Genomic DNA, 19641 nt, shown 5'->3' on the forward strand with positions numbered 1-19641 from the left:
GCTTGGAAATTTGTACTTGCCATAGGCGTGTTGAGGCCTTGTGCCATGCGTAGCCCCCCTCCTGACCTACATTGGCGAGGCGGCGGAGTTGGCACATTGCCAGGCCAGGGGCTGGGCCGCTACCCCCCCCCCCCAACATCCCCCACCCGTGCAAGAATAATGGTATGTAAGCAGTAAAATATTATTATCTAGGGAGTCTTCAGTAGTATAAACTGGACACATCGTGTTGGGGGGGGGGGGGCGAAGAGGACATGATACTGTGAAGAAATATCCGCAGTGTCATGTGTGTGTGTATTGGCTGTTAAACGCGTAAAAGGAAATGTCCCCGTGAGCTCGAGCGAAGGCGCATCACTTAGTAGGGTCCGCCCCCCCCCCCCACGCAATTGGCGTCAGTTGGTACGGTCGATGTCGCACAATAAGTAAACGGCACAAATGTGTTAATTAAACTACTTTAAAGTTTAGGGATGGGAAAACGAAATAGCCTATTCCCACCGCGGGGCTTAGGGCGTGCCACCCGGCAAAATTTTTTCTACATATAGCCCACCGTCCGAGAGGCAAATCCCCCGCAAGCGCGAGCGCGCGGATACTTTTATAGGTGAGATTGTTGCGTGAAGTCTGCGATTTGTTGGGGATAAAGAAGGTGTGCACGTCAGCGTACCACCTGCAGACGGATGACAGAGTTGAACGGCTACATAGGACTCTGACCTCCATGTTGAGCCACCAGGTCAGTGAGTCACAACTCGATTGGGACTTACACATCCCTACGGCCCTTGCCGCTTACAGGATGGCCCCGCACGCATCCACCGGCTACTCACCATTTTTTTTATGTATAGAAGGGAATACGATCCCCCCATCGATGTGCAGTTATAGGCCATGCCCAAAATGTCTAAATCTTCACTCTTCAAAAGCTTTCCGAGGCACGGGAGGCTTCCAGGGTTAATTCTGAGTCGCGACAATTGGCCAACGAACGTCTTAAAGGAGTGCGTGCTTTTCTGTATGAATGGACACCCGGGGATAAGGCCTGGTTGCACTGTCCACAGGTGCCGGTGGGTACATCGCCTAATTTATTCCAGCCCTGGTGGGGGCCGTTTGATGTTGTTCGGGTTGTTCGACCACAGTGTGTCCAGATCCGCTTGGGTTGGCGGAGTTGGTTCGTGCATCCCTCTCGCCTGAAATTGTTTATTGCGCCACGCGAATTCGCTTCATCTCCATATCGCAGGGGCCAAGTGTCGAATGTGTCCCGACAAGCTGGGGTGTGTGCCCGCTGAGCTTGGTCCTCAGCAGAGCGATTCTGTTCTGCCCCCAGGTGCCACGCGACTGACGTCTCCCGAACGGCCGCGCATGCCTGCGTCGTAGGCTTCGAGCGCGGAGGACCCGTCAACCCAGCCTACTGCTTTCTGTGAGGATCTGGGTTCGGTGGAACATTTGCACGTTCTCCCCGGGACCTCTAGGGTGAGTGAGCCCACCTCCCCTGGGGGCCCGGCATCACGGACTCGCTCAAAGACTCGTTTTTCATGATCCCCGTATACACACACTCCCACACTGTCAGTTGCTTGTCACGCTCTTGAATCGTGGCGGTTATTGGTTGATCCTGGCCGCTATTGAGCTCGCGAGCATCATTACACGGTGAAGGTAGGAGGTGTGGTAGTCGAGGAGATCCCGTGGGTTCACGCGTTTTTCTTTGTTGTTGTGGTTTTGTTATGGGTTCGTTGGTTTTATACCCTTCTCCCTGCTGGTTTTGTTCATTTGTGGATAGTGTAATTTTTGTACAAGTGGGTTGGGGTATTTATTGATGTTCTTGTTATTGTTGAGGCACACATTGGTTTTTTTCTCTTGCCTTTCACTAATTAGTTTTTTTGGAGGGGGAGTTGACAGCCGGGATGGCTGAATGCTACGAAGGGGGGGGTGGTGATGTAGTGACATCTACAAGCTGGAAGCTCTACGTCCTACATCTGAAGAGGCACCAACACGTGGCCGGGGACCCAAGTGAGGGTCCTGTCCATCGTAGCCGTAACTCCTATGTGTAGTGTAGTTAGCTGGGTGGTCACCACCCTAGGCTGTATCTGGTAAACTGGCAGTTACCCCTTTGTATATACGTGTTGTGAATAAATGTGTTGCCTCTGAAGAATAACATCTGCGACTCAGTTGGACTCACTACACATGCGTAAAGAAGATCCTTGGAGACATCCATTTTCAGGGGAGTAGAGATTTATTTCTCCTAACGTATATACAGTTCAAGTATAACGACTGCCACACTCGTAATTGCTATGGCTATCTTCAGCCCCGATGGTTTCCACCAAGTTAATACCTGAACAGTTTCCACAGTCAACCCTAATTTCGTCCACCTCTGGTCGTCAATTAGTACCAAAGTAAGCGCCCCGACCGCGGGCCTCGCTTCCCCTTATTTACTCGCTCGGCCCTGCCCTTATTGGATAGTGCCCCCCTCCCCCCACTTTACTATAACATGTGTGTCTTTAATTGAAAAATGCTTACGGTGCCTTCCGGTCACCTGTATACAATCATCACAACGCGCGCCTTCCAGAACCTCTGTCCATTCAAGAAAATCTGAGCCTGACTTCGGACTTAATTTGCGATTGAAGATTAATTTGTCCATTTTATAATATTTCTGTCTAATGCAAAGAGTTTTATTTTTAACACCATTTGACATTTTTATCAGACTTTTGCAAAAGTTTACATTTCTCCAGTAGCCATATACAACCGAACTTCTGTACGTAGAGTTATGGGTTATCATTGATATTAAATATACTAGGGCCTCCAGGCATTATACTAACCACTTGCACTCACATTGCCTGCTATGCCAGGTCAATAGGTGATTCTCAATAGCAGACTGTGCCTTAAAACAGCCTGTGTGATGAATTGGTGGTGAGTTTTGTTTATTTTCTTCTCATTAATGTTTGGGTATAGATGTGTATGTCATGTAAATGTCATGTGTGAATATATATATGCATTTCTGTGCTTATATGCTGACGTACATTGTGTGGATATTACTGCTTTCTGTCTGCAGCTACCAGTTCCTGTGCCACTGTGCTCTACAGAATCGGTCAGATGGGGTGAAGCCACTCAGCGCAGCTCAGTACGAAAAGGTACCAGCATGGTCAGTGTCCTTACAGCATGGATCACAATGTTAACATAAAGCGTCACCAGCGAACACTCACGGGAGATACACTATTCAAGTGAACTGTGTGTGGAAATGCATTTACAGAGTTATGAGGTCTTCAGATCCCCCACAGAACACAGGAGAGAAACCCTTCAAGTGCACTATGTGTGGGATGGCATTTGCACAGTCATCAGTTATTCAGAACCACCAGCAAACACATGCAGGAGAAAAATATGTCAAGTGCATTGTGTGGGAAGGGTTTTCGACAGTTCGGGGATCGAAACTAGCATCAAAAGATTCACAAGGAAATGAATCTGAAATCGGCTTGTGAAAGTCAAAGTACTGCCCATCCCTCATGAAACAAGAACCGGAAAAACATTCCAGATATGAAACGTGGCCAGGAGTGAAGGTGAAATGTCAAGAAGTAAAAATGAATTTTGAAGCGGTGAAGAGTGAAGTGACTGTGAAATATATTCTTGGTTTATTTGGTAAAGTAATGTAGAATGGAAAAAATAAATAATAATAATAAAACATTACAATTCTCACGACTTTTCGATTGCAACACAAGCAATCATCATCAGGTGTGAAAAACCACAGCAAGAAAATTTGAAAAAAAAGTGGCGTTTTTTTCTTAACGTTAGCACCACTAATAGCAACTAGCGGTTGTTCAGACGGACGAGTCCATCTATGCTCGGAACGGAGGAGGAGGGAGAGAAGGAGAATGGAATGCGGTCTGAAAGTCACCGTAAGCTTGAACACAATCAATTAAGACCCGAAATGGTTTATCACATCCACATCATGAGAATCGGCCCCCATGAGAGGGTGACGTCATCAAGAGGAGACGGTGGAGAAGACGTAGCGATAGGCTAGGGAAAGCCTCAGAAGGGGGGGGGGGAGGTCAGTGAATAGAGAGGGGGCTCGCGGCACTTTTTGGCGGGAAATGTAGTGAAGAGGTCATGTTTCGAGTGAGAGACTTTCATAATGAAATTTATACTCCCCGCTCTGACTGGTCATCTCACTACACATACACTGTTAAGCAAATGGTGCATACATTTGGTTCATATTTCTGCAGTTATTAGGGCTGCCTGAGACATTTGAACTGTGAACCTCTTCAACAAATATCAATCGTGCTACCACTTGGCTTCTCTCATTTTAAGAATGCATGCAGGTGTAGGCATGATCCAGTCAGAGATTTAGTGTGCAGTAAAGCGATGTAATGTGATGGTTCATCAAATATTCCAGTTATCTGAGAGTAATACGTATGGTTCACCAAAATTTCCTTGCAAAAAACTTTGCAAGAAAGAAATAAAGCATACACCAGTCAGTTGTAGGGCATTCTAAGTTGATTGTAGAAAAACAGTAGAGCCGTTTAAATGACTGTATGTACATACCAGTGAAACAATTAGGTTATGTAGCCCACAACGCGATCACAATGGCGGATGTTTGCGACTCCACTTGCGGCACCACTCAGCAATGTCCTGAAGCACACTGCAAGATGCTTAGTGGAAATTTTCTGGATTCATCAAGGATCGTGGTTCTTAACCTTTGCTGCAGCCTTGCACCCCTTTGGTTCTCAAAATATGTTCTTGCATCCCTTATAAAACATATTTGAAGTAAATTTCGATTTAAAGCTTTCGTGACTGCAGGGATTAATCTTCTTGGTTCTTTCGGTAAAGTCACGTAGAAGGGAAGTAATAAAATAATAAAAATAAAACATAATAAAATAATTCTCACGACGTTTCGGTATAGTGTATAGCATATTATATAATAATAAATAGTATTAAAGTGTAATGTTTAATACAATGTATAAGTTAATATATAGTATCGTAATTTTATAGTGAATATATAGCAGTGTGCTATACAGTTGAGTGGGTAGAATAAAACAGTGTAATATGACAAGGTATAGTCAATAAGCATATTAGTTGCTGCGGCACCATATTATTAACATTCCTTCCCTTTATTAATTCTGACCTTACTCCCTCCCTTTGATGCTGCTAATCCTGCATAATGCATGGGCATAATGACTTTAAACCCCTCGCCAAACCTACGCATTTCACGAGTAATGCTAATCGCATATCTGCATTTCCCACAAATATGCTAAATTCCTCTTGATATGCAAATTATGTTGTCAAGACGCTCTTCGCCCCTCCATCCCAGCATAAATAGTCGCTCCAAGCCTGGAGCGTGCCATTCAGACTCTGTCTACTTGACGGACCTGTTCTCCACCTGAGGACGGCTGCTTGCATTGTGGCCGAAACGTCGTGAGAATTATTTTATTATGTTTTATTTGTATTATTTTATTACTTCCCTTCTACGTGACTTTACCGAAAGAACCAAGAAGATGAATCCCTGCAGTCACGAAAGCTTTAAATCGAAATTTAACCGCCTCTACGGGGAGGGATTCCACGTAACTTTGAGATCCTTAAACAAGCTCCGTGATAAGAAGGCTCAGCTAATCGAGTCTCTCACCTTTCTGAGGAGATGCCGCGACTCTAAGGTAATACCAAACGCATTTACACTAACATCTGCTGCTGTAACTTCTTCTAATGCTAAACGAATTCTGTCTAGAACTAGCTTAGCTCTTATCTCAGAGAAAATCAGACTTACGCGCACCGATCTAGATCAGTTAGACAAGACACTCTACAAATCACACTTATCTTTGAGTGCAACAATGTCCACATCGGATTGGGAACATGTAGACAAAATGACTGCCTCTTCAGCTGCCGCTATGTCGACCAAATGTAAGGACAACTTGATTTCCAAATTCAACCGCCTCTCAAACAAGAGACCGGACCCACACATTGAAAAGCTAGACGTTAACAAAGTGGTCATTAATCGCAGTAACAGTTCTATTTCTGAAGGTCTGAAATCCGTTTTAGCTAAAGGACTAAACTTTGCAGTCACACCTAGACACATACCAGTTAATGATATAATTGCTAGAGTAGATGTAGCTCTCAAGGCCCTGAGTCACATCTCTGCAGATGTAGCAAGATCTGAAATCTCTGCAACCCTCAAAAACGCTAAAAGATGCCAGCTAGCAACATCAGCAAAGATGAGCGTTTTGAATTAGCTCAATTAAAAAAGAGGGATGACATTGTCATCCACTCAGCCGACAAAGGCAATGCCACTGTCATCATGGACAAAATAGAATACAACAACAAAATTCAAGAACTACTCAACGATGGCAGCTATATAAAAATAAAAAGACACCCCACCAACAGCCTCGTCTCTAAAACCAACCAAATCATTTCTGATTCAACCGCATTAATTGATCAGACCAAACAGTTCTCGTTGAAACCTTCTGCTGCCAGGCCACCAAGATTATACGGCTTGCCAAAGATACATAAAGAAGATACACCTCTTCGTCCCATTGTCTCTACGATCAACTCCCCCACATACAAACTGGCTTGTTTTTTGTCTGAAATCTTACGGCCTTTCACTGGAAAAACCACCTCTGCGGTACTAAACTCTACTGACCTGGTATCGACAATCAAGGGGATTTCCCTGTCCCCAGACGACCTGCTTGTCAGTTTTGACGTGGTTTCCTTATTCACCAAAGTTCCTGTACCTGACACCATCGCAATCATTGAAGACTTGGTTCATCAAGGACTGAATTTTGGGGTACCCCCCCTGGTGAGACACTGCTTAACCAATACATACTTCACCTGGAATGGAACTTTCTACAAGCAAACTGAGGGCACCCCAATGGGCTCCCTCCTATGTCCGGTTGTAGCCAACGTCTTCATGGATAAATTTGAGACTGACGCCATCCAGACTGCCACTCTACGCCCGACCTTATGGAAGAGGTACGTAGATTACACTTTTGTCATCTGGCCACATGGCCGGCCTGCTCTAGACTAATTTCTCGACCACATCAATTCCATACACCCAGCCATCAGATTCACCATGGAAGTCGAAAAAGATGGTAAGCTACCCTTTTTGGATGTCCTAATTAAAAGGAGACCTGATGGTTCAATGAGCCACTCTGTCTACAGGAAAGCCACCCATACGGATGCTTACCTAAAACCGGATTCCCACCACCATCCATCCCAGAAGAATTCCCTCATCAAGACTCTATACCATAGAGCCCAATGCATTTCCGACCAGGAACACATTGCCAGTGAACTCAAACACGTACACCAAGCTCTTAAGGCTAATGGTTACTCTGACTACACAATCCGCAAAGCCATCACTCCAACCATCAAGAAGGATCCTGTTGAGGAGCCTCTCAAGACCATCACCTTACCCTACATTGCTGGGGTCACAAAAAAGATCTCCAAAATCCTGATTAAACACAAGATCCAGGTCCGATTCAACACAGTACATAAAATCCGTGATTTGGTCCCGTCTGTAAAAGATGTGGTTCCAGACACACAGTACCCTGGCGTCTACAAACTAAGTTGCCTCTGTGGTAGCAGTTCCATTGGAGAAAGTAAACGACATGTCTCGGACCGCATCCGTGAACATAAAGCAGACTTGAAACACGGTAGGACAAACACCTCAGCCGTGGGCAGATCATTGTTACAATTCAGTGGGTTCACATGATATTGACTTCTCCAAGACAGAGGTTATCTGCAAGCCATCTGGCTACCATGAGAGATTCTTTCATGAGGCGATCCACATATACAAACACAGAGACAATTTCAACTGAGAAGATGGATTCCAGCTTAGCAATCATTGGAAGGACGTAATAAACCATTTCGGATCTTAACTGATTGTGTCCACGCTTACGGTGACTTTCAGGCCGCGTTCCACTCACTGATATTGACTATATATCCTGTATTCTCCGCAGGGAATGGATTTTTTGCTCTGGTGCAAGCTTCCTACCACCACTCTTTTGACATATTTCGTTGCTTCCTCTTAGTACCTTTTAACGCGCCGGTCAATGGTATAGAGTATAGCATATTGTATAATAATAAATAGTATTAAAGTGTAATGTTTAATACAATGTTTAAGGTAATATATAGTATCGTAATTGTATAGTGAATATACAGCAGTGTGGTATACAGTTGGGTGGGTAGAATAATACATAGTGTAATATTACAATGTATAGTCTAAAAACATATTAGTTGCTGCGTCGCCATATTATTAACATTCTTTCCCTTTATTAATTCTAACCTTACTCCCTCCCTTTGATACTGCTAATCCTGCATAATGCATGGGCATAATGACTTTAAACCCCTCGCCAATTCTCCTATTCGCATATCTGCATTTCCCATAAATATGCTAAATTCCTATTGATATGCCCTCCGCAGGGAATGGATTCTTTGCTCCGCTTCAAGCTTCCTACCACCATTCTCCCATTGACATATTTCGTTGCTTCCTCTTAGTACCTTTCACGCGACGGTTTATGGTATAGTGTATAGCATATTATATAATAATAATAAATAGTATTAAAGTGTAATGTTTAATACAATGTATAAGGTAATATATAGTATCGTAATTTTATAGTGAATATATAGCAGTGTGCTATACAGTTGAGTGGGTAGAATAAAACATAGTGTAATATGACAAGGTATAGTCAATAAGCATATTAGTTGCTGCGGCGCCATATTATTAACATTCCTTCCCTTTATTAATTCTGACCTTACTCCCTCCCTTTGATGCTGCTAATCCTGTTTAATGCATGGGCATAATGACTTTAAACCCCTCGCCAAACCTCCTACGCATTTCACAAGTAATGCTAATCGCATATCTGCATTTCCCATAAATATGCTAAATTCCTCTTGATATGCAAATTATTTTGTCAAGACGCTCTTCGCCCCTCCATCCCAGCATAAATAGTCGCTCCAAGCCTGGAGCGTGACATTCAGACTCTGTCTACTTGACGGACCTGTTCTCCACCTGAGGACAGCTGCTTGCGTGGTGGCCGAAACATCGTGAAAATTATTTTATTACGTTTTATTTTTATTATTTTATTACTTCCCTTCTACGTGACTTTACCAAAAGAACCAAGAAGATCTTTGAAGTAGGTCAGTTCTTTAAATTTAAGATATATTGCAACTATAAAATGAAAGAGGTATAATTATATACTTATTTTAATGTCAGAGTAAAATTAAGAATACATGTGTAGTGGCATAGAATAGTAGTGTAGTGGCATAGGGTAGTAGCATAGGGTAGTAGCATAGCGCTGGCTCCTTGCAGGGAGAGGGATCTGCGGCTTACGGCAGCCCTGGCATCAGCATGCCAGGTTATACACCAGACGGGGATCTAGGGGAAAGGTCACAGAAGGGGCACACCAAGAACCCACTGGTAGGTTCCAGAAAGGGGGCGTGGCCGGGGACGGAGCCAGGCCACTCTGACAGTATAAGAGGAGCCTCTATAGGGGACCTCAGGGCTGTTGTTGAAGTGGGATCCCCGTCGTGCTGCTGAAGTCTTTGTCACCATTCTTCTCGTCGTCTTCACCATTCTTCTTGTCATCTTCACCATCGTTGTCATCATCTCAGTCTTCACCATCTTGGGGCGTCACCAGTCAGGCAGCCGACCAACTGTCCTGACAGAGTAGCGTCTAAAATAGATGGACTAATTATATGAGTATTAACCCCGATGGCGCTTGTGAATAAAGAAGTGCCCCTCCAAGTCTTATCGTCTCCGAGTTAGTCACTACATGTGTAGTGACGCAGTTCGGAGATGGTAGTAATTGGAGGCACCTTTATTCCACACAATGGGGACTACACGCACCCTACATGGGTGTACGCTATATATCACACAACCGTCTATCGTTGACAGCACTATCTTGCTAGAACAGTTGGCAGTCTGTCTAGCTAGTGAGACGACAGCACGGCGAGGGTATCCACTTCCAGTAACAGCCCCGAGCTCTCGCCCAGGGCTCCCTCTTATGCTCCCGACATGGCCTTGCTCGCCCTGGCCATGCCCCCCCCCCCCCCTTCTGGAACCTACAAGCAGGTTCCCAGGGCTTCCAGATGGACCCCTCCATGAACTCTGCCCTAGTTGTCTTCCCCCCGTGTATCCTGTCGCCTGCTGACGTGTGTACTGCCATGAAAGCAGCCAGCACTATTACTCTACACATGAAAAAGTACACCCTTCTTTTAAATTCACCGGCTCAGGGACTCTCTGCTGTTGCTTTTGTTAATTTGATGTTCGAAAAATGAGGAACCTTTTTGAAAAAGCCACACTCATGCCTTGCATTTCAGCAGTTTCTGGCCTTTGTTTTGATGTGTAGGAATGATGATAATCCAATCTCACACAAGTATGTAATCACAAATGGCACAAGGATCTCCAGCTCTGTCTTTGCCAATTGTGGAAACAGTGATAGTTGAGCACACCAGAAATTATCAAGCTCTGTTGTCTCAACCTCCATTTGGATTCAATAATTGGCTCGTAATTGTTTATTTATTTGCCACATCAAGATTTCCCGTGGAAAAATATCCTTGGAAAGAGTCACTCTACTGTTGCAAATGCTTTGTCACTTCAGTTGCGATGGTCAGTCCTTCATTTTCCGAAACAACGGTTTCTTCAAGAAAGGGAAAGTTAGTTAAATGTATTTTCTCGAGTAGCACCTATAAAGGCTGGCACGGCACACTTTTTCTCTCCAGTGGCGATGTTTACACAATGCACCAGGTACTTATTTGATGCGGAGTCGACCTAGAGAAGGCCCAGGGCCAATTCAGATAATGATCATTAGTGTTGGGCGTGAGTGAGCATCGAACTCGGGTCGCCGGGTTCATAGCGCAGCACACTCACCGTAGCACTACCGCTCCCCACTCAAGCACAGACATCATCGTAAGTACAGTATTCAGTATTTCTACTCCTATTTATTTAATGTTTTTGCATACGGTTTTTAGCTTATTTTGCATAGAGTATATTACTTATTTAAATTTTGATGTGTATTTTTGGTTGCCGATTACCTAACCCATTGTTCAGGTAAGTATTTAATATTGCTGTTTTGGCTTTTGCGGCACTTTCCAAGAATGTAACCCCCACAATATTCAAGGGTCTCCTGTATTTTCTGTCCATCTGCTACAGCACAGATGTATTGATGATGCCTGCTATGCCAGGCCAAGAGCTGATGGTCAATAATAGCACGTGCCTTAAAACAGCCTGTGATGAAATGTGGGTGATTGTTATTTTATTTTTCATGAATATTTGAGTGTTCTTGTCTATAATATGTGAATATCACATGTGACTATATACATTTATATGCTTATATGCTGACATACATTGTGTGGATATTACTGTTTTCTGTCTGCAGCTGCCAGTTCCTCTGCCACTTTGCTGTACAGAATCGGTCAAATGGAGCAAAGACACTCAGCGGGAGAGAAACCATTCAAGTGCACTGTGTGTTTCAAGGCGTTTGCACATTCATCAATTCTTCAGGTCCACCAGAGAACACACACTGGAGAGAAACCCTTAAAGTGCACTGTGTGTGGGAAGGCATTTGCAAAGTCATCACATCTTAATACACACAAGAGTACACACACAGGAAAGAGACCCTTCAATTGCACTGTGTGTGGGAAGGCCTTTGCACAGTCATCACATCTTAAAACACACCAGAGAATACACACAGGAGAAACACCCTTCAAGTGCACTGTGTGTGGGAAGGCATTTGCACATTCATCACATCTAAAAAGACACCAGAGAAAACACACAGGAGAAAAACCCTTCAAGTGTACTTTGTGTGGCAAGGCATTTGCACAGTCATCAATTCTTCAGGGCCACCAGAGAACACACACAGGAGAGAAACTATTCAAGTGCACTGTGTGTGGGAAGGCATTTCCAGAGTCATCGCATCTTAAAATACACCAGAGAAGTCATACAGGAGAGACACCCTTCAAGTGCACTGTGTGTGGGAAGGTGTTTGCACATTCATCAATTCTTCAGGTGCACCAGAGAACACACACCGGAGAGAAACCCTTCAAGTGCACTGTGTGTGGGAAGGCATTTGGACAGTTAGGACATCTTAAAATACACCAGATAACACACACGGGAGAGAAACCCTTCAAGTGCACTGTGTGTGAGAAGGAATTTTCACAGTCATCATATCTTAAAAAACACCAGAGAACACACACAGGAGAGCAACCCTTCAAGTGTACTTTGTGTGGCAAGGCATTTCTAACTTCATCAAATCTTAAAACACACCAGAGAACACACACGGGAGAAAAACCCTTCAAGTGTACTTTGTGTGGCAAGGCATTTGCACGGTCATCACATCTTAAAATACACCAGAGAAGTCACTCAGGAGAGACACCCTTCAAGTGCACTCTGTGTGGGAAGGCGTTTGCACAGTCATCATATCTTAAAAGACACCAGAGAATACACACAGGAGAAACACCCTTCAAGTGCAGTGTGTGTGGGAAGGCATTTGCACATTCATCACATCTTAAAAGACACCAGATAAAACACACAGGAGAAAAACCCTTCAAGTGTACTTTGTGTGGTAAGGCATTTGCACGGTCATCAATTCTTCAGGGCCACCAGAGAACACACACGAGAGAGAAACCCTTCCAGTGCACTGTGTGTGGGAAGGCGTTTACAGAGTCATCACATCTTAAAATACACCAGAGAACACACACCGGAGAGAACCCCTTCAAGTGCACTGTGTGTGAGAAGGACTTTTCACAGTCATATCTTAAAAAACACCAGAGAACACACACAGGAGATCAACCCTTCAAGTATACTTTGTGTGGCAAGACATTTCTAACGTCATCAAATCTTAAAACACACCAGAAAACACACACAGGAGAAAAACCCTTCAAGTGTACTTTGTGTGGTAAGGAATTTGCACGGTCATCACATCTTAAAATACACCAGAGAAGTCACTCAGGAGAGACACCCTTCAAGTGCACTCTGTGTGGGAAGGGTTTTCGACAGTTCGGGGATCGAAATAAGCAGCAATCGATTCATCAGGAAATGTATCTGAAATCGGCTTGTGAAAGTCAAAGTACTGCAATTAGTCCATCCCTCATGAAACAAGAACCAGAAAAACATTTGAGATATGAAACGTGGCCAGGAGTGAAGGCGAAATGTCAAGAAGTGAAAATGAAATTTGAATCGGTGAAAATGAAGAGCGAAGAAGTGATGGTAAAGAGTGAAGTGATAGTGAAATGTGAGGATGAAGATTCAACTCCAAAATCTGACCTTAATGTCGATGGAGGCAGTGTGAAGCTAGAGGAGACTGTGGACTCTGAGGCAGAGCGAGGCAACTCCGAGAAATTTGTGGATGTGGAGGTGTGGGTGGATTTTTTAGGCACTACTGAGTCAAATGGAGACCAAGTAGACGTGTATCATTGAACTTAGGATAAAGAAGTTCAATTTCATTCACAGGCCTTTCCCATTACAAGGATTTAACTTCCAAGTAGTCAATTATGTGAAGCTGGAGGAGGCTGCGGACTGAGTGAAATTAAACCCAGCAGTTTGTGGAGGTGGACTTTTTGGAGGATGCAGAGTAGAAGCGGCCAGCATGTGTGGACTCTGAGGTTGGGTAGATCTGTAAGCAGGAGTGGGAGACAAAAAAACCTCCGTAGCATTCAACGTGTTATAATATTTTTATTGATGATTGGCGTTTGCATATATGCTTTATTTCATTCTCACTGTACGCGGCCATTATTGCTAATCAAAGGTGAAATGCTTCAGCAACTAACAGGGGCTTGGATCATTCCATCTCAATCGTTCAACGGCGAGCCTAAGTGGCAGCTGTCCCTTTGTGGTACAAGGTGACTTGGTACCGACATGCAAATGGACATGAGTGCCAGTAGGGCGGAGCGTGGGGGGTAAAAAGAAATATGAGAAGGAGGGGTAGACAGCATTTGGAACCCTTTAGATCAACTTTTTACACCCACTTTCTATAACTTTTTGATTCAGGACTTCTGAAAGGCTTTTATAATTTTTATGATGGACAAACGGAACCCGGCGTTGCCTGGGCGAAAAAGACACATCGACTTGCACACACTTTAAATGTATATGAGTTTAGCGGAAGAAGCAAGGAACAGAAAAAATAATTGTCTGCACACAAACATTATGATTGTAATATTTGCCAGCTGATTATTTTAAAAATGGGTTTCTATGAACGTGATTTGACGCAATAGCCAACAAAAATATGTGATTATTTGCAAGATCATTAAAATACCATGTTTCTGTGTACATGAGTTGAGCGAAAGAAGCAAGGAATAGTAAAATTAGTAGTCTGCACACAAACATTATAAATGTACATTCATTGTCTGTCGATAAAGTCATGTAGATAGAAAAAAAATGAAAAGTGTAAAAAAGATCACTACCATACAACAACCGCCATTCGGCACTCAGTGGTGGTGACGTCACCACGGCGCTTGTGGCAGGCTATGTGCACTTTGAGGCCACGTGAAGTGTCGAACGCCCGCTGGCAGGGGGTGACAGGGCAGACCCAGATGCGACAGGACGACTGGCTGATGCACCATCTGTGCCTCCGACTGTGCCAACTTGCTGTGCTTTAGCCACTCGGCGCTCCGCCCGTTGTTGTGAGCGTCGCTCCTCCGCCCTTCGTTTGAGGACGACTGCCTCCAACTGGACAGTAGCGTCCTTCATAAGCCTCCTCCACAGAGGCCGATCTTAGCACTGGTAGCAGTCATCGGCAAGTCCACGCAGCTCCACATCCTCCTGTACCACATCACTCCATCTCTTCGGTAGCTCACGCCGCGCCCGTTTAGTCCCCACGATCCGGCCGAACAAAAGCTGTTTAGGCATGCGGGCTACATGGGCCAGTCAACGCAGCCTTGCCTGCCGGAGGAGCTCACTGGTGGACTTTGTCCACATCTTTAAAGGATTTGTGAGCTCTTCACACAATCCAGCCTGGTTAGACCCAGGATGGATCGTAGACAGGCCAGCATAAATGTTTCTAACCGGCGAAGATGTTCCATTAGGGGGGGTCCACGTTTCGCAAGCATAGAGAAGGGAGGGAATGACTGTGGCCGAGAAGACCTGAAGCTTCGTGCAGAGCGACGAATCAGGTAGCTTCCACACAGCATTACGCAACCGATGAAAAGACAATGCCGCTCGACTGATATTTGTTGCGCAATTTGTATGGCTTTGTGACAAATGCTAAATTATTTAAAATGTTTGTAGCTACATGAGGTAACAAAGAGGCAAAGAATATGAAATCCTGCAGTCACGAAAGATGTAAGTGAAGATAAGTAATGTAATAATAGGAAGGTGATATTTTCACAAATAGGTGTATTTGAATGTGAGTTCACAATAATTAAGATTAAAGTAATGGCCAAGTTATAAGCAACACATTTTAGGTGTGCGATTTGTATGGTGTGTATGGCATTGTGACAACTGCAAATATTATTTAAATGTTTGTAGCTACGTGACGTAACAGAAAGAGGCAAAGAATATGAAATTCTGCAGTTACGAAAGCTGTAAGTCAAGATAAGTAATGTAATAATAGGAAGGTGATATTTGCATAAATAGGTGTATTTGAAGGTGAGTTGACACAATAGAGATTAAAGTAATGGGCAAGTTATGAACCGAAAATATTTGTTGTGAGCACACAAAAAACAATAGAATATTCCCTTTGCATTAATAGATGTATTTTAACGTGAGTTGACGCAATAATAAAGATGAAAGTATTGGGCAAGTTACGACCAAAAAAAACGAGCACAAAAAAATAATAGAATATTACCAAGGTGATGAATTAAAAAAACTTTTGTACGGACGTGAATGTAGCTACTTGCCATAGCCGTGGTGAGGCCTAGTCCCGTGCGGAGCCCCCGTCCTGGCCAAGCTTGCCGAGCCGGCGGAGGTGGCACGTTGCCAGGCTGGGGGCTGGGCCGTCCCCCCCCCCCACCATTCCCCCGCCCGTGCACCAAAAAAGCCATGTAAGCACTATAATATTACATACTCTGTTTTTTTTTGGTAAAGTCAGGTATAAAATAAATCGCGACGTTTTGGGCGCAACACAAGCGTCCATCATCAACATGATAGACGCTGATGGATGCTTGTGTTGCGCCCGAAACGTGATTTATTTTATACCTACGGGACTTTACTGAAAGAACCAAAGAGTATGGATTCCTGCAGTCACGAAAGCTTCAAATCATATTATTATGTACGGACTTTATTAAAATATTTGTAGCTATGTGACATAACAGAAAGAGGCAAAGAATATGAATTCCTGAAGTGACGAAAGCTGTAAGTGAAGATAAGTAAAGTAATAATAGGAAGGTGATATTTTCCAAAATAGGTGTATTTTTACGTGAGTTAACAGAATAATAAATAAGAAAGTAATGGGCAAGTTAGAAACAAACAAAAAATTAGTTGTGAACACACAAACCAAAATAATGGAATATATACTACTCGCGGTAGGTACCCGGCGTTGCCCGGGCGAAAAAGACAGACACACACCGACTTACACACAGACTTCTTGGTTCTTTCGGTAAAGTCACGTAGAAGGGAAGTAATAAAATAATAATAAAACATTAAATAATTCTCACGACGTTTCGGCCACAATGCAAGCAGCCGTCCTCAGGTGAAAACCAGGTCTGTCGAGGCGACAGACCTGGAACGTCGTGAGAATTATTTTATTGTTGTATTTTTATTATTTTATTACTTCCCTTCTACGTGACTTTACCGAAAGAACCAAGAAGATGAATCCCTGCAGTCACGAAAGCTTTAAATCGAAATTTACACACAGACATCGACCCACACACATAGAAACACATCGACTTGCATGCGCACACACACATGGACTCAGACAGACATCGACTTACACACACACATATGGACTTACACACACATAGACATCCACTTTAGATACACATGGAGTTACACACATCACACACACGCATTGACTTACATCGAGTGACACGCACACATGTATGGACTTACACACACATGTATGGACTTACACACACATGTGGACTAACATACAGACATAATGACTGACACACACGGACGTACACACACACATCGACTGACACATAAACACAAACGCACATTGACTTACACACTGACATGGAGCCATGCACACACATCAACTAACACAGACACATCGAATCACACACATCGACGTGCACAGCATTCCCCGATGATGGAACAGCTATGAGCATTGCAGTACTACGTATCAGTAAATAGCGTGACGTGAGCAATCGAAACAGTAGAAATGCATAGAAGAAATAAGCTGAAATAAGTGTACATGAAAGAGCATCAGTACGCACAAGTTGAGAAGCAGGCTACAGTCTAGATTATAGAGTGGCAGTACGCGGACTCAATGACATAAGCATTGCTACAGTCGACATAAAAAGCTGGCAATACGGGCAGCAGCTGAAAAAGCAGGATACAGTCGACATGAAAGGCTGGCAGTACACTGAGTGAGGTAAAGAAGCAGGCAACAGATGATAGACTGGCATACACTCATAATGGGCAAAAGCTAAATTTGCAGTGTAGATAATAGAGTGCCAGTGTGCTGACGTTATTTAAACAGCAGGCAGCAGTCCACAGCATAGACTGGCAGTACACGGTCTCAGCGTCATAAAAATGAAGCTAAAAAAGGAAATATGTAGGAACCTAATAATGAAAAAGTATTTTTCTGCACACAAAGAAAATAATTGTAATATCTGGCAACTTATTTGTTCTTATCTGCACACAAACATTATTGTAATATTTGGCAACTTATTTGTTTGGTAATAGTTAACAATGAAATATTCAATAAAATTGTACTTTACATTGCCGTGGTGAGGCCTAGATTGCCCAGCCGGAAAAAGGTGACACATTGTCAGGCTGGGGGCTGGGCCACTACCCCCCCCCCCCACCATAATACTATGTAAGTGCTGTAGTAATATTAATATCTAACGACTTTATCGCAGTAACTGCACGCATTGTGTTGGGGGGGGCGAAGAGGACATCAGACTGTGAAGAAATAGCCGCAGCGTTATGTGTATATTTATTGCATGTTAAATGCGTGAAATAAAATGTCTGGTGTGAGCTCCACCGAACGCGCATCACTTGGCAGGGTCCGCCCCCCCACCACGCAATTGGCGTGAGTTGGTACGGTCGTTGTTGCGAAATAAATATAGCGAAATCCCACTAAATCGCTAATGTAACAAATTTAAAGGTGATGGACGTGAAAAAGGAATAGCCTATTCCCACCGCGGGACTTAGGGCGTGCTGGCTGGCAAATTTTTTTTGGCCATAAACGCCACCGTTTGGGAGCCAAATCCCTCGCAAGTGCACGCGGAGACTTATATGTATGAAGAAAGGTGATAATTAAAATAACAGTTTTGTACGTACGTGATTGTAGCGTAAGAAGCAAGGCCGTGGTGAGGCCTAGTCCCGTGTGGAGCACCTGTCCTGGCCTACATTGCTGAGCCGGCGGAGGTGGCACGTTGCCAGGCTGGGGGCTGGGCCACTACCCCCGCACCCCCCCGCCCCACCATCCCCCGACCAGTGCAAAAATAATGCTATCTAAGCACTATAATTATGTAGGGACTCTGTAGTATAAACTGCACGCATCGTGTTGGGGGGGGGGGGGGGGGCGAAGAGGACATCACACTGCGAAGAAAAACCTGCAGCTTTATGTGTATATTTATTGCATGTAAAACGCGTAAAACAAAATGTCCCCCCACCAAACACGTATCATTTGGCAGGGTCTGCCCCCCTACCGAATGCGCGCGAGTTGGTACAGTCGATGTCGCTTAAATTTTTTAATAAATATAGCAAAATCGCACAAAATAGGTAATTTAACTAATTTGAAGGTGACGGACGTGGAAAAGGAATAGCCTATGCCAAGCATGGGGCTTACGGCGTGGTTCCTGGCTAATTTTTTTTTTTACGTAAACCTCACCGATTGAGAGCCAAATCCCTCATGTGTCTTGCCTCACGGCAGATGTGAAGCGTACGTTCACAGGAAGTTCCTGTTTTTTATGCTAATTTTGGTCACGTGACCAGGAAGTGACGATTTTAGATTTTCAGTGAACCACGCGGGCTTCTGTCATCTTACTGATAATTCAAGATGGCGGCACGCATCGCATCTCAGTGAGACCACAGCCGCACTTGTCCATTGTGGGAGCTTAAGAAGCATTATCTGTAAGTTGTTTATATTCCTATATTGGCATTGCTGTTGTAATGTTGGAATGGCCGTTATAGTGATGTAAATGCCTTTATAGTGCCGTTAAGGTGTTGTAGTAAATACGAGGCCTAGTTAGTAACGAAGCCTGCGACTTTCCTTATTGTGGATGTTACTTGTGATTTAGTAGGTCGAGTCAGACTTGTGCCTATGTTGCGATCCTGAGAGTAAAGATGACGAAGCATCTCATCCACAGTTTAGTGTTATGTGTAATGCTGTACATTTGGGATGCAGTGGGATGAATACACGATGTGCCTGTATGCAACGCACCGGCTTGTGCTCTTGTCTAGCTGTTCAGTGGTAATGTAGGGGCCTGGTTCGTCCAGGATCTATTGTTATCTAAGACAATGTTCTGATGCTGTGGTGTTCATTGTGTTGGTGTTTTCGGATTATAACAGATGCTGTATCTGTTTTCTCACCAGTTTTACCTTGTTACAATCAATAAATGACGATTGCAGTTGGACGTTCA

At 44.0% G+C, this 19641-nt stretch overlaps 1 protein-coding gene across 2 annotated transcripts in view; it reads left to right on the forward strand.

The window, feature by feature from the left end:
- LOC144952706 (uncharacterized) overlaps positions 1–19641 on the forward strand; it is a 34874-nt gene extending 15233 nt beyond the window's left edge. Inside the window, exons 2-4 of one of the 2 annotated variants that reach the window (XM_078883187.1) lie at positions 1307–1452; positions 3026–3104; positions 11331–19641. In XM_078883187.1, the coding sequence (XP_078739313.1) occupies positions 11372–13369 (1998 nt within the window). In that variant the 5' untranslated portion in view covers positions 1307–1452; positions 3026–3104; positions 11331–11371 and the 3' untranslated portion in view covers positions 13370–19641. The remainder of the gene's footprint in view (positions 1–1306; positions 1453–3025; positions 3105–11330) is intronic. The other variant, XM_078883188.1, reaches the window with a different exon arrangement.

This window comes from Lampetra fluviatilis, chromosome 69 (genome assembly GCF_964198595.1).
Source record: "Lampetra fluviatilis chromosome 69, kcLamFluv1.1, whole genome shotgun sequence".
NCBI lineage: Eukaryota > Metazoa > Chordata > Hyperoartia > Petromyzontiformes > Petromyzontidae > Lampetra > Lampetra fluviatilis.